Genomic DNA, 24,385 nt, shown 5'->3' with positions numbered 1-24,385 from the left:
TATGCTCAAATTGCCCACTTGGCTTTACTCTGCTAAGTCATTGGCTGAAACAGTTTTATTCATTAGCCAATAAAAGCAACACATACATAGAAGGACTTCCCACATCAGAAGATGAGAACACAGGACCCAAGAGAGAGTCGGCTGACTGCAAAGACTGGATGGGCAGAATTCAAGCCTTGCCAAAGAAGAGGGACTTGATAAAAACATCCCAGGCTTGGTCAGTCCCTCACACTTCCCAGTGGTCCTCTAAAGGGTCGCATCTTGGAAACGTGGGCCATATCCCAGCAGACTCACAGAGCCTGAGACCAAGCCTGATCGGCATCAACGTACTCGCTCCCACAACACTGGGAGCAACACTCCAAATGCATCGTCCACGGTGTCCACTGGTCCTTTAAAAGCCAAGTGTGAAGGAGAGAAAAGCTGAACCCACAGTCAAGACAAGCAGCAGCAGACAGAGCTTAGCCCCTGGCAACCCAGACATTCCGATCAACAGCTGAGGACTTTAATTCTAATAAATATGTCCTCATAGTAAATATTTGTGGACTGGGTAGTTCAGAACCTCACCGACACCCAGCATCCTAGGGAACATGAGCTGCCCATGATTTTTAATCAAAATGGGATTTGAAGTGGTTTATACTTGAAAGCCTGGAACAAACATCTCGAAAGTGATTAATTACATCCAAACTTAATCATATATTTACACCTCCCAGTAGGACGGGGGAGAATAAAATGTCTTAACGTTTGGAGGGAGAGGACTTTATTAAGGGCTGACAGCAACTATTTAGCAGCAGTAATTGAGTTTTATGCAAGATTGCACAGGTTCCCCTTGCCTGGCACCACAATCTGACAGGGTCCTTGGGCTCCTAGCAGTGAGAAGAAGAAAAAGAACAGTGAGCTATGCACAAAAGCCGTCTTTGGAAGCACTTATCCTCATCTGTCAATGTGCTCTTATCGAGGGTTTCTATGAGTTCTATAAACAATCATTAGGTTTTAGCTGAATCGGCAGCATAATGCCCCCTTAACAGGTTCCGGGATACCTTCCACGTTAAAACATTTTTTCTCCCAATTCCCACCCTACCCCCCACAAAAGAAACTTGGCTTCAACTTTGTTTTCTTAATCCACTAAGCAACCTCAGGAGTAAAAGACAATCACATGCCCCGCATGCCTGGCGGAATTTTCATAACCCTTTAAGTGTTGGAACACTCACTCACTGCCGTGTGTCCCGGGCGGAGGGGTGGTAACGGGCTGCGGAGAAGTGTGTGAGCACACAGCAGGTTTACTCAGTGATGCTTAGGAGTCCAGGCAGGTCAGTACAGCATGTGGGAGCAGCTTGTGCAGCCTCTGTTACTGTTCACTCTCCGGGGCTCACTCACGCCCACCGCCCCCTCCCGAGGACACCCATGTACACTGCTGGTGAAGTAAGCCCGCTTTTCCCTGCCGGGTTGTTCTTGCTGGTCTCCAAAGGGGTGGCTCTGCCAATTTTCTCCCTTACTCCTTACCCAATCTAATTTCCTTCGCAGTAGGACTGAAAGATTATAACGAGGGACACCCCCAAAACTATACCCCACAAGTCCATCCTATCAACAACCAACAGGTTTTCGGGGATGGAAATTAGACTTTTACAGACCAAGGTCTCACTATGTATTGCTGGCTGGTACACCAAGCTGATCCTGAACCGGCAAAGATCAGCCCACTCTGCCTCCCAGCACTGGGACTGAAAGCGTCCACCACACCTAGCCCCAGGCTGCTCTCCTTCCACCGTGCACATCGTCATGCAGAATTTCTTTCTGCAGCTGAGGACAACAATGCCTCTTTAGTCACGCTTCATGTCTGAGGCTAGCCACTGTCGAAACTGCCTGTCCCTAAAGCAACCCTTACTTAGTGTCCTCTCCAGTACTCAGAGTCTGTTCTCCCTGAAGCCTCCTCTCTCATGTGAGAACACACACGGGCCAGCATTTATAACCTTTGTGGAATTCCTCTGCGTAAGTCACTAAGTCCAATTACATCCAACTAGCTGGCCTCTCTACCAGGCCAACGTAACACAAAGCAAATAAAATTCCCAGAGGGGAAATCAATCTTGTTAAGATAAACAGATAAGAGACTTGGAAATGACGGTATGTGCTGAACTCTGTATGTATGGTCCTCTTAACTCAAGGAGCTTGTGTGGCTGTTTCCTCCCAACTGAAACACTTCCTTGCAAAGGCAGGACAGGGCTGGTAAGAAGGAAGGTAGTGAAATTTACAAGGCCCTGCTCCAGGGTCACCAAAGCGGGATCAGCTGTGGGGAGATTAGACTGTCTCCGTGGAGCTGCCTGCGAGTTGTGTGAATTGTGCAGGACAGGCCAGGAATAAAGCTTTCTAGATTTCACCACCAAGCCCGTGTGGGCCTTTCACGGGGGTGGCTGCCTTTGAGCCACCTGGGCTCCAATAAGGGACACCAATGAACTCACTGGCTCACCAAGCAGACTGGGTGGCATCAGTTCTTGGTTCTATTTTCAGTGCCTTACCTGAGGTAAACAGATGTCTGTTTATGCCTCCCTAGAATATCCTAGAATATCCGGTCTCAACCTAGGGGTCGAATGACCTTTCACAGGGCCTTCATTTCCGCCTAAGACCAGACACTGACATTGTGATTTATCACAGTAGCAAAATGACAGTTACAAAATAGCAACAAAAGTAATTGTAAATGTAATGTAAATGAGAAGCTGTACTGAAGCCCAATGCCACAGCACTACAAAGGTTGGAGCCATTGCCCTAGCAGAAGGCAGACAACAGAGCTCACTGCTCTCCAGCCCTGACTACCAGGCACCACGCTAGGTATTAGCTATGCAAAAGTGTCCAAAGCCAGGGCTTCAGGGTCTGCTGAGCAAAGGCTCAGCACATGGTCACATGTGCCCGATAAGACCACAGGAGAGCCAAACATTAAAACAGCGGGCGCCGCAGAGGCCTACAAGACTGTGGCGGCCAATTCTGAGGTATTGAACTCCCTCCCTTATTATCTTCCACGAAGAGGAGAATGCACCACGTGGGTTTTGTTTTTCCGGCTGAAAGCCAAGTTAGTAGCCATAATCAGTTACATAAAGTCTCTCATTTCCAATGTTATCTTAGTCTCCATCCAAACAAACTATTGTTAAATTTTACTGTCCTCACGGCTTAAAATATTTTCACTCTGTTGAAGAAAATTGTTTCTAACTCAGGGGGGAAATAATCTTATGACATTAAAGAATTTAGACGGCAGGGTCAGAATCAACTTCTATGGTGGTAGGGATGTCACAATGAAATGAGAAAAGGAACAGCAATTTCATATTAACAGATGTTATTTTCTTGGGCAGAAAGAGAATGGATACACCTTACTACTAAAGCTTGTGAGGAAAATAAATAAATAAATAAATAAATAAATAAATAGAGATGCAGCTTGGTTTGGTGGTGCACACCTTTAATCTGAGGGTTGTGGAAAGCAGAGGCAGGCATATCTTAGCCTAGTCTACACAGGGAGTTCTAGGCCAGCCACGGCTACAAAGTCTCAAAATTAAGAAAACAAATACATAAAAGAAACTATTTATGAAATTATCTCATGGTTTTTCTCAAGCAAAAATGGAAAAGCAGAAAAATCTTCTTGAACCAAGGGCTACCCCAAGGCTCTAGTCCATCCCTCCCAACCCGTGAGATCTGCCCACAGACCTGCCTCTCGCCCACCGCAAGCTCCCACACCCCTCGCTTCAGAGTCTTGCCTTCAGAACAGGGCTTTTGAGACAAGGGACTTAAAGTTTCCATTGACTATTTTACAAACGCTTATAGAGGGCAGAATCAGACTTCTACCTGGTGGGACTCAAAAACATGATTATATCTAGTATCTTAGCGATAAGATTCTAAAGCTGTGTCAAGCTGAAAAATAAAAGAGAAAGTAGAAGAGACGTCAACTAGCCACTCACTAAAGCTCTCCCATAGTGACGAATGGTAAGGCAGGATAGTAATATGGTCTCCCCAACCATTTACCTTACAGCCACGTCCTTCCCTCCTCACCACCCACAGAGACCAGAAGAATGAGAGCCAACATTCACAGAAGCATTACAGACAGAGACAGCTGGAGCGCACCTCACATGGGGCCTGCGGTTGGAGAGAGGACAGACACAGAGAGGGAGAACTCACCTGCAGTAGCCGGTGCCGTTGTGGTAGGTGACACAGGTCCCCTCATTTACACAGGGCTCTTGACCACCTCGACACTGCAAAGCTGGAATAAAAAACAAACCGGGATCAGAAACCAGGCACCAGTCATGACCCTCAGACCCCAAAGTGGGGTCAAAGGGAAAACCATTCCCACATCACCTCCGCCCTGCATTCCCTTTAGACTTTTAGCTGACTTGTTCCCGTTCGCTCCAGGTATAGAAGCACAGACGTTCATCCCACAGCCTCCTGCCTCTCTGTGACTCAGCATGTCTGGCAGTCACACGACTCAGTGACAGTAAAGCTGCGCCGACCATAACAGGCCGTGAGCCTTTCAGGATTGACACACACCAGAAAAGTGTGTAAGAGCCCATCATTGACTAGTTAAGGTCTGAGTGGACCGTGGTTAACCATGCTAAGGGATTCTTAGCTTCAGGTGAAGTTTTGATAGGCAGGCCACTTTAGTAAGAAGTCAGAAGCATCACCCGCCACCAACGGGACCCAGAAAAAAGGAGAAATTAATCTATGGAAACCCACGCTCCACAACCTTCACTGATTTCAGCCAGCAGAGGAAGTCTACCCAATTCCACACTTACAGCACCTGGAAGTTTAGCTTTTAGAACTGGAATTCTCTCTCTCTCTCTCTCTCTCTCTCTCTCTCTCTCTCTCTCTCTCTCTGTGTGTGTGTGTGTGTGTGTGTGTGTATGTGTGTGTGTGTGTTGTTATTTTTTGGTTTGTTTGTTTGTTTTGTTTTGTTTTTTTGAGTCAGGGTTTCACTGTTTAGTTCTGGCTGTTCTGAAACTCACTCTGTAAAGCAGACTGGCCTCAAACTCACAGAGATCCCCCAGTCTCTGCCTCCCAAGTACTGGGATTAGAGGCGTGCACCAGCGTCGCCTGGCTAGGATTAGAATTTTCATCACCAAATATACACCAAACTCTTCAGGACAACTAGAAAGGCGAGACAAACCCACTCTAACAGTCAACAGGTTCATAAACCTCTTGGCAAGATTTATCAAGCACTGTTCACAGATGCCAACAACCTTGAGAGGAGGTGGTTCATTTCATCACACATGTTCCGCAGCTGAGGAAACAGAGTAGGTAAGCGCCCTGTCCATCATCGCAAGCAGCATGGCAGAGCCAGACACAAAACTGACTTAAGGTGAGCAGACCCAGAGACTGTGCTCTGAGCTACAGAGACAGGCTACTTCCCACAACCACAGCTAGGCGGCTGTTATGATGACCATGAGCTGAACAATGAGGGCCAGAGAGGTTGAGTGGCTTCCTCATGAGGTGTCGGATCCTACATGCTGGCAGCACTGAGCCTGAGATCCATGCCTCTCACTCAGTCCAGCCCTTCTCTGAAACAGCTGTTGGCATGATGGGAGCAATCACTGGGCTGTGCACTGAGCAAGCTACTCAGGAAGAGGGATCTTCTCCCCCATCCCACTTCCCTGTAAGGCCCGAGAGCTCCCTCTTCCCACACTGATAAGCTCCATGCAACGACTATAATTAAAACAGTTAATGTCAGGTTATTTCCTCCATACCGCAGTTCTCAAACTGATTTTTTCATTCTCTTTAGACACTTTTATTATTTTCAGTGAGGACTTTCAGGCTTTTTTCTAATTGCTTTTTCCTCTCTCTCTTTAAATAAAAAGGAAACTGTCTCCGGGCAGGGCTACCCTGAAGGCATGGAGCAAATTTCAGCTCTGCATCCTGCAAGAATCCCAAGGAGTAAATGCCATCATGAGTCCTGCCTCCTGCCTCCTGTACAACTGCAGAGAGTCCTGCCTCCTGCCTCCTGCCTCCTGCCTCCTGAACCTGGCTGTACAGCTTCAGGCACAACCTTAGAGGGCTCAATTCCCTACTTAGGAACCAATCTTTGGTAGACTAATACCCCAAGTATCTCCTGTAACCCAGCAGTAAGTGGCACTACATAAGGGGCTAGGGAGATGGCTCTGTTGGTGGCAGCACTTGCTACAGCACTGAGTTTAATCCCCAGCACGTATGCAAAAAGCCAGGCATGGTGTGCATGCCTGTGATCTCAACTTGGAGAGACGGCATAAACAGGCAGCGCCCAAGAGCTCACTGCATGGCTAGGCTAACCCCACAAAGGAAGCTTCTAGTCTCAAGACAGTGAGGGAGTCCTCTGACCCTGACATGTGCAGACAGGGTCCCTCACCTTCACACTCATGTGCATGTACCACACACAAGCACATAAACATCACACCATATGCACGGTAATAATACATAAGAAATACACCAACTTTTAAGACATACATAAATATATGCTATATACATGGAGAAATTTATCCAGGAGAGCATCAAAGACCCAGCCACCCATGACTCAGCCGTGGGCAGGAAAAAAATCACAGCCTGTTCCTATTAAGTGTCCCGGCAAATCATTACAGTGACAGCTTCATAGAATGCAAACAACCCAAAGTCAATATGTGGCAATCAATCTAGCAAATAACTTTACAGCCTTGCCTTAGAGAACCAATCCAATTCACTGACCAAAAAAAGAGGTGGGCTTCCCGGGCTAATAATTAATGCCACTTGGCTGATCTGTGGCATTCCACTACCTTGAACGTCTAACATTTACTAAGGCGCAGTGTTCAAGCTGCAGTTACATCAGCAGCGGCTAGTCCATCAGCACCTGGACCGACTCTCCAGCCCCAGTGAGCTCCCCAGTGAGGCTCCAGGTCTGAGGGACCCCACCCTTGAGACCCGAACAAATGCACTAAGTCAGAGTATCCAACCCAACAAGTCTCCTAAATTATTTAATTCAACCACCAAAGAACATAGAAAATGTAGGTGGTAGCAGTTTGGATAAACAAAAGAAAGAGTAAAATTCGAGACTCGTGACTTTATTCTTGGACCATTTCTGGTAAATACTGCAATTATGTGTCATATAAAAAATAAAAACTTTGGTAAACGGAACCACTACAGCAGAGACTGGGAGAGACCACACCTCAGGCAACTGTTTCAGTTTAGCAACTTAAATGCAAATATGAAGGCAGCCCACGTGTCAGAAGGTGAAATGTTGGATCAAATCAAAGAGCTGATGGAGCCTTGGACTCCAGGCAGCTTTTCTTCATAAATTGCACAGAGGAGCAGACTGTGGTCAGTCTTTCATCCTGTTGTATTTCTGTCCACGCACACCACAAAAAAAAAAAAAAAGCAAAAGCGCCAGGTGGTGGTGGTGGTGGTGGCGGCAGCACACATCGTTAGTCCCAGCACTCTGAGTTCGAGGCCAGGTCTACTGTCAGATCTGTTACACAGAGAAACTCTGTCTCAAAAAAAGCAAAAACAAACAAAAAGATGGACTTATCACTCAGTCACTTGGCAATGTGACACAGATTTAGAAGCCAGCTTCCAGTATCACACGTTTTCAGTGCACAGCTCAGCGATGGCTTTCTCTTCTCTTCCCCCCCCCCCTCAGGTTTTTTTGAGACAGGGTCTCACTGTAGCCCTGTCTGTCCTGGAACTCACTCTGCAGACCAAGCTGGCTTTTAACTCAGAGATCCACCTGCCTCTGCCTCCCGAGTTCTGGGATCAAGGATGTGCCCCTCCTGCCCAGCTGAGACAGGCTTTTCATACTCAGAGCAGCGCATTTACTGGGTATGCAGATTCAGGCCCCACCCCAATGTCAGGGATACTGTGGTCAACAAATAAGAGATCCTGTCTCACAAACACTGTTTCTTTTAAGGGGAAAATGGAGGACAAAAGAATATGTAAATAAAGCCACTTTGGACAGTGGTTTTAGAAGAAACGAAATCCAGAAATGATGCACAAACAGGTCACAAAGTCCTCAGATGGTAAGAAAGACCCACCTGAGCAGAGCAGAGCGCAGCACCCAGGCAGAGAAAACGAACACTGTGGTCTTGAGACAGGGATTAAACAATGGCCACAGGAGAGAGGCCATGGAGGCCAGGATGTGCTAGATCACCAAGGTCTGGTCAGGGTCACAGCTGCTACTTCAAGCCCGTGAACTTCAAAGGAAAACGACACAATTTAACACGGAGTGTGATACCAATAAACGGGGTGAATTCCTCCCAGTCGCCAGCACCAGCCTCCAATAAAACAGACAAGCCACGCAGGGCAGACTGCTCTCCTTTTAAAAAGACAATAAAGAGAAATGACTCACTAAATGTACAGCTAGCACTACACATGAGCAAAAAGGCCACAGCATCCATGAGCACGGCCCTCGACCAGCACCGCGTGGAGACAGATCAGCCATGAATGAAACAGTCTCTGGCCACACTGTCCTAGCAGCCCAGGGAAGCGAGAGACAGAACAGAGAGGGGGTGGCCTAGCCAAATGACTCTAAGAAAAATACAAGCACAGCAAAACCTGCTTTTATTAGATGCCTTCAGTATACCCTCTTGATACCCAACGTCAAGATCTCTCCACAAAAAAAAAAAAAAAAAAAACTAAGAAACAGCACAGACCCTGGGTGCCATTCAGTCCAGACTAGGCTCCAAGTTCATTCAAGTTTATCAGCCTCCACTGTACACAAACACTGCCATCAGCAAGGTCAGTGTCATTGATTTTCACCACGTCCAATGCCAGGAATTCATCTTTTTAAAGACAGACCAAAGGTGTCCAGCCTTGGTGGATTCCTCATGGCAATTTCCTAGACTCTCCAGAGCTTTTCAGGCCATGCCAGCTCCGTACCACAGGCCTAAAAGCCTCCCTTTGTTTTAAGAATCTCTAACATGAGTAATTAAGTCTGGTGCCCCAGATGGTGTAATCTGAGCAGCCTTCAGTGTGTTTCACTCGCTGCTCTGACAAGGGATGTTTTAAATTGGCATTGCTTCTTGCTTTGTAGCCTCTTCAAATAAGCCTCTGTCTGTTGTCTGCCTCACATGACTCTCCTCACTCCCTGCTTGCTCCGCCCGCTGCTCCCTCAGACAACATTCTAAGGCCCCGAATGGCTGCAGACCCTGAAATATGTGAAGAGCGGTGACACAGGGCGCTTCTTTTTCCCCTTCAACGTTTATGCAAATTTCAAGTAGCAGAATCTGAGAGATGAAGTCTGGGTTGCTGGCTGGGACTTGGCCGTGTCCCTCTGTTGCTTCTGGCACAGGGCCTCTGAACGGAGCTCCGTCAAGTGAGTTCGGCCATGCTTTCTGAAATGACTGCTTGCATTACTACCCAAAATAGGAGACCGGAGGGCAGACAGGGAGACACCAGGGATTTGCAGTGCTTTCCACATCACCCTTCAATTTCAAACAACAAAGCTTTCGCTACATTTTTTTTTATCCTTTATTTTTTTGGCAGGGTTGGGGGGGAGGTGTCAGCCATGGGGGGGGGGGGCAAGCAAACAAACAGAAGTGAGGAAGTCCCAAGTGTCACATTTAAACAGAAGCAAAGTAGAGTATCTGTCTTCCTCCTGGAGTCAGCCTTGATTAAAAGGAAAGGAGGAACACAGCAGAGGAGACACTGATTTTTATTTTTCCAATAATGTGTCAAGGATCTCTGCGCTCTTCACAGAGATTACCCAATAGGAACTGTTTCCTACCTAAAACATGCTGACTCCAGGTCCACACAGGACAGCTGGAGGAGTCACAGTCCCCGCTGCTTTCCCCAAACTGAAAGCAGCTGTGGTTTGGAGAAGGAAAGAAACAACAGTATTTCGGTCTAGCCCAGGCTAGCCTGGCACTGACAATGGAATCCAGGCTAGCATTCAACTCCTGGACAATCCTCTTGACTGTCTCTCAGGGGAGAAAAAAAATCATCCCTATGAATTAACAAGCCTACATTAATTCTTGATTCTAAAAACTGAAATTGTGTCATAACTTATAATACTGAATCTTTTGGTGGTGGTGGGGGCTGTGTTTCACTATGTGTTTACTATGCAATGCTTTTTTTTCCTTCTTCCTTTGCTTTTGGCTCATCAGGACTATGGAAAAAAAATTAACAACTTCAAATGTGAACCGAAGTAAATGAGATCAATCAGCTAAGTTCCAGCCCTTGTGTCTTGGAGATTACACTATACGAGACACACAATTTGAAAACCCACCCAGAACCAGAACGTGGTCAGTCTATTAACAGCATCTCTGTAACCGCCTCCCTCAGGCCAGCGCCATACAAGAGAATCCCCTTCCTCCCCTTCCAGCTTGCTAACCCTTACTTGCATTCTGAAGCGGAAGCTAGCCTTCCTCAGCAGGCAGCACCATCCTGTGTGCCAGGATGCTGCTTCCACCGGAGCTCCGGCAGCTGTGTCATGCTCTCGCCAACATGAAAGTTCCTGAAAGGCAGTGGCTCCAAGTCCCTGGCCATGGGAGGCGTGCAGTACTCACTTGACATTATATCTAAGACAAAGTCCTGTGAACAGACTCAGGGACCAGCTATGTGTGTAAAATGTTCCATGAGCACGAGAACACCCAAATGAGACTCTGATACAGATTTTACTTTTTTCGGGATAAGAAGGAATATAAAAGGAGGAAGATGGCAGAAACATCCTGGCCTTTAACAAGACGAAAGCTGAGAAAGTAGCATAGGACATTTCTAATCTCAGCAAAACTAAAATACATTTCAAAGTTCCTATCTTAAAATATGCATAAGTGGGGGCTAGAGAGATGCCATGGTGGCCAAGGGTACATACTGCTCTTCTTAGCACCCACATCGAAAGGCTCACTGCCACCTGGAGAGGGCAACAGGGGATCCCAGGACACCCTCTTCTGGCTTTGGTGAGCACCCGCACTCATGTGCACATGCACACACACACACACACACACACACACATGAATATATACATAACTAAAATAAGTCTTTAAAATATAGTAAAATCTGCATGGGTGATGATAGTCCCTCTGACCCAACCCCCTGCACTTTTAGCCATGTGTACCAAGGAAGGGACGGCTACTGAAGAAGCTGAACAGAAGCAAAATCTACAACTAACCGACACATAAGAAAAAAATTAAAAATAAAAAAATAAAACACCTCAACAATAAAAACACAGGAAATTCAAGTGAGGAAGCCTGTTATCCTTTCACTGTGACGAGTGTCATTGCTCCAGGCACGTCCACTGATCAGTAAGCCCCAGCATAAATACCCTCCAGGGAAGAAATGACACTAACCAAGACAGACACAAGGCTCATAGCTGTACTAATGTCTCCAGAGGCTAAACAAAAAGTGCTCTAGAGGCCAGCCCGAGCTGGAACTGTCATCTTCTACTGATCTGCTGACCCACCTCTATCTGTGTCCTCTGATCAAGACAAAGTTGGCCTGCCCCCACCTTCCTGCACTGTTAGGAGCCCTCCCTATTATAAGGATTAAAAAAAAAAAAAAAACAACTATTTGGGTAAGCACAACTTAATATTTTTAAAACCCCATAATTTTAAACAGAAGCTTTTAAGTGCCCTTACTGGAAAAAAAATGTATAAGTATATATAATTTTCTTGCTCCCCTCCCCCAAACAGCAGCAAAGTGTCCTTTTAGCTTAAATTGCTCAGAGTGGTTTTAAACGGAGAAGACAATGTCTAGTGTTTGTTCATCCAGAGGTAGATTTCACCAAAAAAAAAAAAAAGGCATAGACACAAAGTTATATTAAAAAAGAAAAAAAAACCTATGATTGTTAAATGCTATCGCAAAACATTGAGGCTACTTCCCAAAACCAAGCAGGGAAAATCCAGAGATGAGTCTCAGATTTCCTCACCAGCGTCTATCCTCGTGGTTTTTTTTTTCAAAAATACCCATGTGTAGTGGGAAAGGAGGCTGTTCACAAGAGCCACCATCATACCATGCCTATGTGCAGATGGTGACTAGGCACAGAATGCAGCCATGTGTTCTGAAGTGTACAAGTCTGCAGAGAATGGCTTCTAGAGGATTATCCGGGTCACAGACACTCTATATCACGGCCCCAAACAAACCTCACTCACCCATGCATGGCATTCAACCCCTGCATTCCTGCACACGTCACTGAGAATCATCTAAATCCAAGAGCCTCAAAAGATCCTAAATCCCTGGTCTATATCTGATACTCCAAATCAGCACAGAAACACGCTGTGAGAAAAGTGACTCTTGAGACTGGAGATGGTGGATGCATGTCATACCCAGGGCCCAGGGCCTGGGACCAGAGGGAGCCGGCAGGGTGTTCTGCATCCCCACTATGGTACCCATGAAGGGAACACACGAAACATATCACACACCCAGGGCCCACGGTCCGGGACCAGAGGGAGCCAGCAGGGTGTTCTGCATCCCCACTATGGTACCCATGAAGGGAACACATGGGACACATCACACACCCAGGGCCCAAGCCCCGGCACCAGAGGGAGCCAGCAGGATGTTCTGCATCCCCATTGTTGTACCCGTGAAGAGGACACACGGGACACAGGCTACACTTCAGTCTTTAGTCTTACTTTTCAGTTTCTCCACTTACTTCCTCACACTGACATTTAAGTTAACTCATATCAGCGTGAGGACAACAGAAGAGGCAGCAGCCACGTGAAGCTGAGCTGAGGAAAGCTGTGGAATCGCACAACCAGGGAGCACCGCTGCCAAACCCTAGTCCGCAACTAAGTCAACTCAGAAACCCCAGGGTTATGAAGCCCTTGGAAAAGTTCTCCTCAGGTCTAGAGAGGCCAAGGGATGGCTCCATGCCGCCTTCCGTCCGGTGGTCTCAGAAAGGCCGCAAGGGACAATGAGAACTCTAAAATACTAAATTAAAATTAGAGGGTAATGTCTGTACAAGGTGCTGCCCCTCCATCTGCCACTCATCATGAACAAGTAACAGATTCCCTGGTCGAGAAGGATCTGGAAGAGTGAACGCCACGGCCTACTCCCACTTCACCTTCCTTTCTGTCGTTCCTCTCTGCCCACGAGTTCCAGAAGGAAAGCATGCGGGTGCTAGAACTAAGGCAACGCTAGCCATTTCTGCTCCACTAGGTGAACCCAGCTGTGAGGGCAGGCCCACGGTCCATGCCTGGGCAATGATCGCCGAGCTGAACTGCCCATGAGATGGAGACCAGTAATTTTCTATCTCCCACCAAGAGGATGATAAACAAGGCCTTAATTTCCCACAAAGCACAAGGAAAACCCGCAAAATGACAGTTTATTAGAGCCTTCTAAGGACACAGAGACCCCGTAGAGGAGGTACCTAATCCCCTTCGTTTAGCACTAAGATTCATGCCACTCACGGGACACTGGAGTGAGAGGGCTCTGAACAAGAGGGATTTACAGGAGTTTACCAGTCATACCACTCCATGCCCAGTGGGACAGGCCTTCCCACCACCACCTCACCACATTACGGGGTTAAGTCCTTAGGAACAACCAGTATTGGTGCCAGTGAGCCTGGGTTCAAACAAAGGGGGAAAGGAGTCAGGGACAGGGTGAATGGTGTAGAGCTGGAGAGTAAACACCCACCCTTCCCCCAACACACGATGACCTCATCGAAAATATTAAAACCAGGACATTGTAATCACCTTGGCTATAGGCCCAAATATGTCTCCACGGAAAGTCTCAAATACTCTAGGTTTTATAGCTTAAATTAAAAAACAAACAAACAAATCAAACAAACCAAGAACTTAGCTCTAGCCTGCCGCTGCAATGCAATCTGACGATCAAGCTGCTACACTTACAGTTTGGGCACGGTTGTGATTCTGAGCACAGTGAGCTCCAGCACAGACCCATGTCTGCACAGAGAACCCCAAACCTGCCACTGGTGACCTCATGGAGGAACTCTGAGGACGTGAGTTTCAGAAATTAGCTAGCCACATCCCAGGCCATAGAGCTAGTGGGTCAAAGGCACCTACGCCAACCACAGATGAAGCGGCTGTTGACTAAGCACCAAAGACCACAGACAGCACTCTACAGTATGTATTTAAGACTGCCACCCCTGTTCCTAGTGGACAAGGACTCTCGCCTGATTTCTGCCTCCACCCCTCCACCCAGGTCTATAAATATTTGGTGACCAGGAAGTAAACCAGAAAACTGGTCAGCTCTCTCCCCATAACTGTACACATCCCAACTGGCCAAAGACAACACAGAAATAAACTACTACAACTTATAGGCCAGCCAGGTGTTTTCACACAAATGATCTCCAGTAATCCCCATGACCCTGTGAGGCATGCAAATTGCCATTAGCACCATTTTGCAAAAGAGGAAACTACATTTCAAAAACTAAGAAACTTGCCTACAGCCATACAGATGAAGGATCCAAGTCAGGGCTAGAATATGCAGGGTTTTCATTTGTTTGTTTGTTTGGCTGGTTGGTTGGTTTTTTTGTTTTTGTTTTTTTGAGATGAGTGTTTTGGTGTAGTGTAGCCCTAGCTGTCCTGGATCTCACTCTGTAGATCAGGCTGGCCTTGAACTCACAACCTGTCACTGCCTTCCAAGTGCTGGGATTAAAGGCTTGCACCACCACCACCCAGCAAATGCAGTTTGGTTTTGTTGTTATTGATCTACTGATCCTGCTTTAGGAAAAAAAAAAAAAATCCTGTAAACTTGTATAATTCATATCTGTGACTAAAAATCGTCTCATCAAATAGACACCCAAGTACATATTAGCCACGCTATGCCAAAGACCACATGCTTGTGGAAGCCAGGACTAAATTCCCAGTACAAGAGTGGCTGCTAATATATTCCAGACCCACCCTTGACATCCATGCCCTAAGAAGACCTGCATTCACTACTATCACCCACCTCCTCAACAAGAGAATCCCACTTTGGAATGTAGAACAACTCTGGGAAACAAAATAAGTTACTTTATGTGATTAAGAGGGGCAGGGAGAGGCTGAAACTGTTGAGAGTTTTTCCTTTAAAAAAAAAAAAGAACATTGCAACTAAACACCATTTCTTCTCAATAACAAAACAGCATTAAGGAAGGAAGAGAAACTGCAGGAGTTAGCACTAGAACCAGACCCCAGGAATGACTGCACCCCACTGTGATGAGATTTTTGCGCTGACAAATGACAAGCCCATTATCAATAAGCAGTCACCATCACTGGATCAAAGAATCTGTAATTCAAAGAGTTAACTATAAATACCTCCAAAATAAAACACACATCTGCAAACTGAGCTAATGAAAACTGAACCACTAAACAGGAAAAGCGTGGCCTGCTACTCAGAGGAGGCGGGAACTGACTTGTGTGGTAAACCAGAAATGCCATAGGAGACGGAGGATTTTCCTCATCTGGACAGCTTCTGTCCAGTTAAAAGAATCAACAAAGACAGAAAAGAGACAAGACTACCTTCCTAAAATAAGAAATAAACTACTCTGACGCTCGCCCTTAATGTTGCTGGATCCCAGAAAATCTTAGCTCATTTCTCTCCACAAGGCCCAGACACCCAGGCTCTTGTTTTCCAAAGGAAAAGTATAAATTTCATGACTGCAGTTTGGCACATTGTCCCGAAAGTGCCACTCTGCCTCATGTCTGCACGACTCACAAACTACAAAACAGGGACTGGGGAGGTGGCTCAGGGATTAAGAGCACTGGCTGCTCTTCCAGAGAACCTACGTTTGATTCCCAGCACCCACATGCTGGCTCACAACCATCTGTATGACATCCTTTTTGAGCCTCCATAAGCACAGCATGGACGTGATGCACAGACATACATGCAAGCAAAACATCCATACCCATAAAAAATAAGCAATTTTAAAAACTGTAATGTTAAGGGGCTGGAGAGATGGCTCAATGGTTAAGAGAACTGGCTGTTCTTCCAACAGACACAGGTTCAATTCCCAGCACCCATATGGCTGCTCACAACCATCTGTAACTCCAGTCCTAGGAGATCTTTTGGGCTCTGTGGGCACCACACTGCACACACATGGCTCATAGATATGCATGAAGGCAAAACATCAATACATATAGAGTTTATTTAATGAAAAAAAAAAGATGTTTAGAAACATATCATTTTTCTGCGGTCTTGATGGCATGTTTTAAAGGTTTTTCACTCCTGTGTATATGTGTTTGAGTGTAGGTTTGTAGGCAAGAAAGGGGCATCAGATCTGCTGGATCTGGAGTTCCAGGTGGTTGTGAGAGTCAGCTGTGACACCTGAAACTGTGCTCTCTATTAAGAGCAGTGCATGCTCACAGCCACTGAACCAGCTCTCCTGCCCATCGCTACGACCTTTTTAAGGATATCAGACACCATGCAGCAACCCAGGACTTTGAATTGGTAGATTAATTAAAATAAAGTTTTAGACTACAGTACCTTTGTTAAAAAATAATAGATATGTATGTATTTGTGTATATGTGTACACTAAATACTATACTCTACCAAACTGAAGAAATCCAATGACAAAAAAAAACCTGAGGTAGAGCAAAACTAAGTTTTGAAAACTATCAGAGCAGGGGAAGGCTACATTGAATAAGAAGAGCAAACAGGCATCTCCTTACGCATCCAAGCCCCTGTGGAACAACAGCTGTCTTTACTCAGCTGGAGGAAAACCACAGGACTGGGAACACCTCACTCCGTGGACTGTCCTAGGCGAGCCGGACACTGCTGACTCACCCTCGGCAGGACACTTGGTTCAACTCGTTTTTCCAGTGAGAGTAACGAGCTCAACAGCTCAAGCCCCAAAGTGACTGGCATATCCACGGCTGCAGAAACGTCTAAAAATGTCTACACACACAGCACCCATGTCCATTAGTCTGTCTGCTAGGCTGCAGCTAGCCAGCTCTGTTCTGCTTTTTATATCTCAAATGGTATCCAGTATTATTACTGGTTTACCACAAAATGGAAATTCTTCTACTAGCCAAAGCAGTCTTTTGCTGCATCTGCTCAGTGCCCCACTGCCTTGGCTAATCTGCACAGGGCTGAGGTTCCAAACTCTGAAATGCAATTAGAGATCTATTTTTCTCATGTTTGGCTATGTGTCCTGCTCAGCTTGGCCCTGCAAAATTGTCCACAAAAAAATCCACAACCCTTACAGGATGGTAGTCACCTTCAGTGGGACACCCCACACGTATGATACATCAACCTACTATGTTGCTTCAAGCTTACTCCCAAGTAGGCTGATTTTTTTTTTTAAGTAAACATTTACCAAGCCCTAAGTCTGGATTCTGAACCAGGCTAGTCATCATAATGATGAGAAGGGAAGACTTAATCACATCAAATACCAGCCAGACCGGTCGAAGGCGGGTTGTTAGTTCTCCTCTTTCCAAATGAAAACCAGTAGTCTCTCAACGACAGATTCAGCTCAATTCACACACACACATTCCATCTCATCTTTTCCACCCCAGAAGCACAGTCTTTTAATCTGAACACGAATTCACAAAAGCTACTTTGCAGAGGGGCATTAGAAACACTGGAGTAAAAGATAATCTATTTAATGAAAGAGCCAATAGCTTCGGCATTAAACTCTTCCATTTACATTCTGGATCAGTGGTCTGCAAAATGAGGTCTGTGCATCCTAGAAGCGGGGGAGGTGCAAGACCCTCCACTGCGGTGCTGGAAGGAACTTTAGAACCACCGAAAAACACATGATTGAGCTTTACTAAGAGTGGACACACACAGGAGTGTGGGCAGGCTACTGGCTGTACATTTATATAATTTATAAATATTTACTGAAGAAAAGCCTAAGGTCAAAACAGCATTTTTCTTGGGGCATAGTATTTAAAAGTCTGAAGGCGCTTGCTTGCTTTACCCCCACATTCCACACAGTAGGAAATGTATGCCCTTCAAAGGACACATGGGCTCACCTTCTCACCATCTCATTTTCACAGACACAGGCTGGGGGACAGAGGTACCTATAAGACAGTCGGGCTTTCCTGTGATCAGGTGCTCGGTTAAAATGAGTCTGGACAGAAATGTTAAGGGGTGATGACTTTGGTTCCATGCTTGGCTCTGTCGCTTCATTCTTACTTTTCTTTTAGTTTTCTTATTACTCTGGTATCATGTTCCCGTTTCACACCACAGCACGTTACTCTAACCAGTGTCCTAGCTATACCTCAACTGCCTGCCACCCTCCCGGGTGAGGTCACGACTGCATCTCTCGGCATCTGGAGACTGTAAGACACTAATGAGCACTTGCCAGAGGGTCTGTAAGCACCCAAATAACTTCGGAGGTCCTCATCAGGACACTTCTAGACAGACTGTGAGTGCTTCTGATGACCGTGGGGCAGGCTGTATGGAGAACCAATACAGCCGTCACCAGATCCAGCCAACGCACCACAGCCCTGCTCCTGACCAACATCAGGGAGAGGGTAACAGGAACCCAAACTACCTGCTACCAAAGCGATATATAATGCAGCAAAAGGAAAATGAGGTTGAACGCGTGCCAGGGAAGCCAGGTTATAAGGAAAATGGCTCTGAACTCAGCAGAGACCAAAGAAGGAACCGAAGACAATGTACAGAAATGTGAACTTGCTGGTCGGTCACCATTCTCACTCAAAACAGCGATGGCCACTCTGCCAAAATATTTAGCAGTTCCATGAGTTAACATAGAAACAGTCTGCACAACCTGCGCCGTTCATTAATGCTATCGTGTTCATTCCAACACGCATGCCAGAATTCCCTGGAGAGATGTTCTGTCTTTATCTGCAACCGTGGGGCTCCGTGGCCCGGTTTTCACCTGCTCAGAGCGGGCTGAGGTTCAAGTTCCCTTTTCAGTCTCTGTCAACATCTCTACAGCTTCCACGACATACTTCCCGGCACGTGGCAGGTAAGACTCAATGCCCAGGTATTCCCGGCACTGCTAAGGGAGCAGTTGGTGAAGGAAATGGGGGCTGGGTGTTGTGTGGCCACTATTCTCATGCTCTTGAAGAGCTCGCTTTTCTAAGGCCAAGATTCCAGTCTGTTCAAAGGAATCCTCATAGCCTGTGAGCCCACAGCTAAGGAAGCTGGAGCTTCCTTACTTGCAAGCATTTTATTGTCACCAAAGAAAGAAACACACTTTACTTTTGGAACTCAACCACCACAAATATGTGTACATGCCCCAAACAACACCGATCCTAAATGAGATGCTTTTTACTTTTTCCATTCTTTCCCTAGAATGTGTTGTCGGATACCTATCAAACTGGCTCCACACAACCCACAGGTTCAAGCCACCAGTCTGAAGCTGAGATTAGAGGGTGTGACGCCACCATCAGGAGTAGCAGGGTCAATAACTAGCCACATGGACTTAGATAAGTTCTCCACTTTTTCTTTTCTTTTTTTTTTAAAAAAAAATATTTAGTGTATGGGTGTTTTGCCTACATGCATGCCTTCGTAGCACAAGTGTGCAATGCCCACTGCATCCAGAAGAGGGCGTTGGATCCCTTTGAACTGGAGTTACAGTCAGTTGTGAGCTGTTACATGGGTGCTGGGAATAGAACTTGGGTCCTCTGGAAGAGCAGCCTGTGCTCTTAACTGCCGAATATCTCTCCAGCCCCAAGTTACCAACCTTCTCAAAGTTCATCATTTTTTAAATTCTGAGGTTTTTCAAAGGAGTAGCATGTCTAGCGCAGCGAACACAATCAATGAAGCTGTGCTGATGAGTAGTAAGGCCTTACTAGCCGCATGGAGAAAAGACCTGTACACATCACTAACCAGCAGAGACAAGTCAACGCTGGCCTATGCTCACAGCAGCCCCAGACCTGAAGGAGGTGTCTAACATTCTCCTCAAAACTCCACCGCAATCCTACCAGTGCCCAGCACCTGGCAGCACTTGAGTATCTGTTGAATGGATGCATGGATGAAATGGATGCTTATGAAGAGTCATAAGCCACTCCTCCCATTATTCAACAGAGGAAGAAACGCCTCGATAAAACAGCAAACACATTCGTTAAGCCAGATTTTTATCTGGCACATGCCCTGGGCTCATACTGTCCTTACCTGGATTTCTAGAAACTATAAAACTATACTCAGGGGCTTCCTCAAATTCTACAGTTCTCAAACACCAAATGAGCCACAGCCACTGTCTTCATGACATTCTTAGTCCCAGCACTCGCATGTTAAAACCCCAAACCTACAGTGGGGGATGAGGGAACAAATCAGAGGACACATACCACATCAAACCTCCCCTCACAGAAAACCATGGAGAAGCTCAAGAATTTCTATGAAAGCCCAGATTTCCATTTCAGTCTTAGGCCCCACAGCACGGGAAGACTCCAGTCAGAGCCAGGACTTCCAGACAATGGTGGTGTTTGCGAAAAGACAGACTGCAGTCTTTCCACGGTGGAAAGGGTCTAAAGACCTTCCTAAAGTTGATAGGACATTTTTAAAAACAAGAAGATTCCACACTTCTGCCAATAAAGTAAACATCCAGTTCTACACAGAGGGACAGGCGGAGGAACAGGCTTTGCTGTCCCAAACTCACCCCGGCACCCGTAGAGCAAGTTGGTCTGAGATCTCACAGGTCCCTGCCTCAGCATCTACAAATGCATGGCCTGGTCTCCATAGAAGGCAAGGATGCTCCTCTCTAAGTGGTGACAAACTAGTACAGGTCATGTTGTTAACATGCAAGTTGTCCCTGTGACCTCTCCCTCACGCCTACTCACGGTGACCCAAGTGCACCGCATTAGAAAGTGCCCACAGGGGACTTAGTAGCGGCCGTGACTAAACCGTAAACTAGAAAGGGTGTGAATATCGTCACACAGCCGGAGCAGCATGGTGTCACAGAAGGCTCCAAGACAGCGAAGAGATTCATTTTCAGAAAGTGGCCTAAAATACGCTGGCCCATCCTGCTGGGTTAGGAAGGCACGGCGTTTAAAAATAAAATAAGTCCATGAAAAACAAGAAACAAAATGAATTCTTCCAAAATCTCTCAAAAGAAAGTGTTTAAACAGAAATGTGGGGAGAAGGGAGTGGGAAAGGCTGTTTTCAGCAGGGCTGCCTCGGCCTTTGATAGGGCAGCCCTGAAGTAATAGCTGAGCTATTATCACTGTTGATAATGACCAGCAGATTCGGATGAGACTATTGCACATCGCCTGTTCTCAGACTCTGGGCTTGTGTAATTGGGTGTGTCAATCCATGTCACTCCACAGATGGTTATTAAGCTCGTTACAACTTCCCTAAATCTATCTTTCATGAGGCCTGAGCAGTACTCTGGACAGCTATTCTCTGCCAACTGAGAAGAGGCACAGAGATAAACATCTTTTCTGAAAAAATAAAAAAAAAATAGTTCCAAAGTCTATTGTTCCTCCCTATACACACATACACACACACATATACACATACACACACACACACACGCACACACACACCTATCTTCCTATTAGGCAGGACTAATTTCTAATTCAGATATCCAAATTCTCAAATTTACAACTTCTCCCCTGTGTAGACTATAATAAATTTACCTACTGATTTACCTCCCCACTTCGTCCTTTGAGTCCTGTTACCTAGCCTAGGTGGGCCTTGAACTCACAATCCTCCCGCCTTGATTTCCTGAGTACCAGGACTATGCACGACCACATCTGGGTTTCCCAGGTTCCTACACAAAGGTTATACAAATGTTGGAGGGCCTCCTTGGCCACAGGAGCAATCCTGCTCTCAGAGTCCTAGAGATTACAGCGACAGAGACTCCGCTGTCACCTTCTTCCTGGAGAGCAGAGTGCGGCACCATCCTGGTGCAGCTGGGTGACGGCAGCCGTCCCAGAGAAGCTCCACTGACCAGCAAGAGTCCAACGGTGGTCCTTTGGTGTTCTGTGGATGTCACACTTTTAACTAGCCCCGCACACATGACAACTTGGGCACTTTGAGAGGGTTTCTTTGACTAAAAGGTGCAGGCACTGTGGATGCAGACAAGAGCTGTCATTCCACCATTACCTCAAGACCGACCTGGACACACCGCATCAGTGTGTGGGTTTTCCTCTCTCCTGAATATCCAGCAGCTAACATTTCAGCCACAGAGCATTTTCTCCCATCAGCTCCAGCACTTAGCCCTCCCACAGAGCTTAGGGTCACACTTCCTTGTGGGTGTGCATGTAAAACTACCACTAACAAAACATGTTCTGTTTCCTCGTTTTGATGAAAAGAAGAAACTTGAAGTGCCTTGCATAAGTGACAGTGCAATACGGACACACCCTACACATATGCAACGCGGATTCTATTTAGATGCACTCTACAATGCTTAAGGAAAGAAATGCCGCCAGCTGGAGCTTAAAATCGCATTAAGGCCTGGCTTCCCTGTGCTGCATTCTTGACAAACCTAAGATAATTTTTATGGGGGGAGGGGTGGAGTGTGTGCGCGTGTGTGCGCGCACTTGCAGGATGCATGTGCAAAAGCACACAGGTTTCCAGAAATTAAATAAACTCTGGCTGCCTGGCTTAGCAACAAGCACCTTTATCTACTGAGCCAGCTCAGGGGTCTTTGGCTTGGGTTTTTGAGACAGAGTCTCCCCTTAGCCCAGGCTGACTTGGAACTCACTATGTAGTCCAGGCTGGCCTACCGAGTGCTGGGTCTGCTGGTGGAAGCGACCCTGCCCAGTTTAACCTCGGGGAGCTTTAAAAAACAGTCGCTCTGGCCCACGTGGAAAGAAACGAAGTCTGACATATGAAGACTAGATGATGAACAAGGAAAGAGGATGCAGAGAACAAACAAAATGAAAGCGAGCGACACTTCCTGCCAGTTTTGCTCTGTGTAAACACCCCTGTCAGGTGGGACAAGGACAAGTGGCCAGAGCAACTCTTCTTGGACAGTACAGCTTTGGGGAAGGCTAGGCACTTTCTGGGGGGAGAATCATTGCATTCTAATCAACAGAGTCAATCAAACGGAAGGAAAGCCTTCCATAGCATGGGGAACAGAACCCAGATTAAGGGATTCTATGGAGGAAGCATGCAGTATAAGGAAATGAGCTTCCATACATGTAAGAACCTCGGCTCCGGGCCTGGCTCTGTCAGATACTAACCATGTGACTTCCAAGAATTCCCTGAAGATCCTTGAGATTCACTACGCTCATCTATAAACCTGGCATAATTAGCCTTCTTTCCTTGGCAGAAATCTGAAGCTCAAATAAGATAGGAGTTGAGGATAAACTGGGAAACACTAATGTAATTATTTCATAAGAATAAAATTCCCAGTCTGAAGCTCTACACAGCATAGGAAAGTCCTCACTAGGCTGCGGGCAGAAAGATGAATAGCAGTACGGCTCCAATCAGGAAAGCCCCTGCCCCGGCCACATGGCACAAGTGGACAGCACTGGGCGATGAAGCATCAGCCACTTCTGAAAGCGGCCTCCCCACTGTCTTCTGCTGGCTCGGCCACACTGGGAATCAGACACAGGAGCAGGCACCAAGCCACCCAGCCTTCTCTGGAGCAAACTTCAGTGGAGGAGACTTTACACACCAACAGCTTCCTAGCAACTCAAACCTGATCTCCATGGACCTGGGGGTTAAAGACAGAAGCAATCCCACCAAGGTAGCTTCGCACTGAATGGGTTCTTCAGCTTGGCTTTTCCTGAGCAGTATGTCTCTATGAATTAACTCTGCTGAGGTGTAAGAGGCTGCAAGCTACAAAATAAGCAACTGGAAATGAGCGGTAAGCCACACTGAACTAACCTACAAACAAGAGGACCAAAAGCGAGGCTTCCAGCCTGCATGTCTGGCAATCCATAGTCTTGCCTGGGTGGTGGAGCAGAGCTTCACTGGAGTCCAGGGGAGAAAGTTCCCACTGTGGAATTACCATGAGAGTACTGCCTTGGGAAGTTCAGGGACCCCCGCAGATGAGTGCCTACTTTGTGCCCAGAGCCAGGCAGGCATAATTAAGTCTTTAAAAGCATGCTGCAGGTTAGTTATTATGATTATTCCCATTACACAGATGAGAGAACTGAGGTCTGAAGATTTTAAGGGCTTGTCTGATGTTCTCAGCTGATAAAAACCAAAGTCAAGTCTGTCTATCTATAAAGACGACCCATGTGCCCCAGGAAGGGTATCTGCAGTCATGCTGATGGGTGCTTGGACATAATCAGCGTTGCCTGCCATCTGCCTTTCATTAAGCGACTTGCAACCATTCTCCCCCTTACTCTTCAACCATTGGTAAACAACCCTTGCAAGAAAGTCAGGTGTTTTTGAGAAGATTCCCATGTTTGCGTGCCCGGGACAGCAGAACAGAACAGATACCTAGTCTGGATCCTTCTCAAATACAGTAGTGCAGAGGAGCATCAGTTTCCAGGGTCAGAGGAGACGGCCAGAAGGGGAAAGTTCTTAGGTGGGTTGGAACTGGGTAGTTCAATATCTGGTTAGGCGGTTAGAACTGGGTAGTTTAGTATCTGGTTAGGCAGGTTAGAACTGGGTAGTTTAGTATCTGGTTAGGCGGGTTAGAACTGGGTAGTTTAGTATCTGGTTAGGCAGGTTAGAA

At 46.5% G+C, this 24,385-nt stretch overlaps 1 protein-coding gene across 1 annotated transcript in view; it reads right to left on the bottom strand.

Moving 5' to 3' along the window:
• LOC126490096 (notch homolog 2 N-terminal-like protein A) overlaps positions 1-24,385 on the bottom strand; it is a 137,398-nt gene that overhangs the window by 97,138 nt on the left and 15,875 nt on the right. Inside the window, exon 2 of the mRNA XM_050124779.1 lies at positions 4,150-4,231. Within this exon, the coding sequence (XP_049980736.1) occupies positions 4,150-4,231 (82 nt within the window). The remainder of the gene's footprint in view (positions 1-4,149; positions 4,232-24,385) is intronic.

The sequence above is a fragment of the Alexandromys fortis genome, unplaced genomic scaffold (genome assembly GCF_014885135.2).
Source record: "Alexandromys fortis isolate MF-2015 unplaced genomic scaffold, M_Fortis_MF-2015_v1.1 scaffold_235, whole genome shotgun sequence".
Classification (NCBI taxonomy): domain Eukaryota; kingdom Metazoa; phylum Chordata; class Mammalia; order Rodentia; family Cricetidae; genus Alexandromys; species Alexandromys fortis.
Note: the sequence above shows the minus strand (reverse complement) of the source record. Positions and strands in the feature narration are given on the sequence as shown.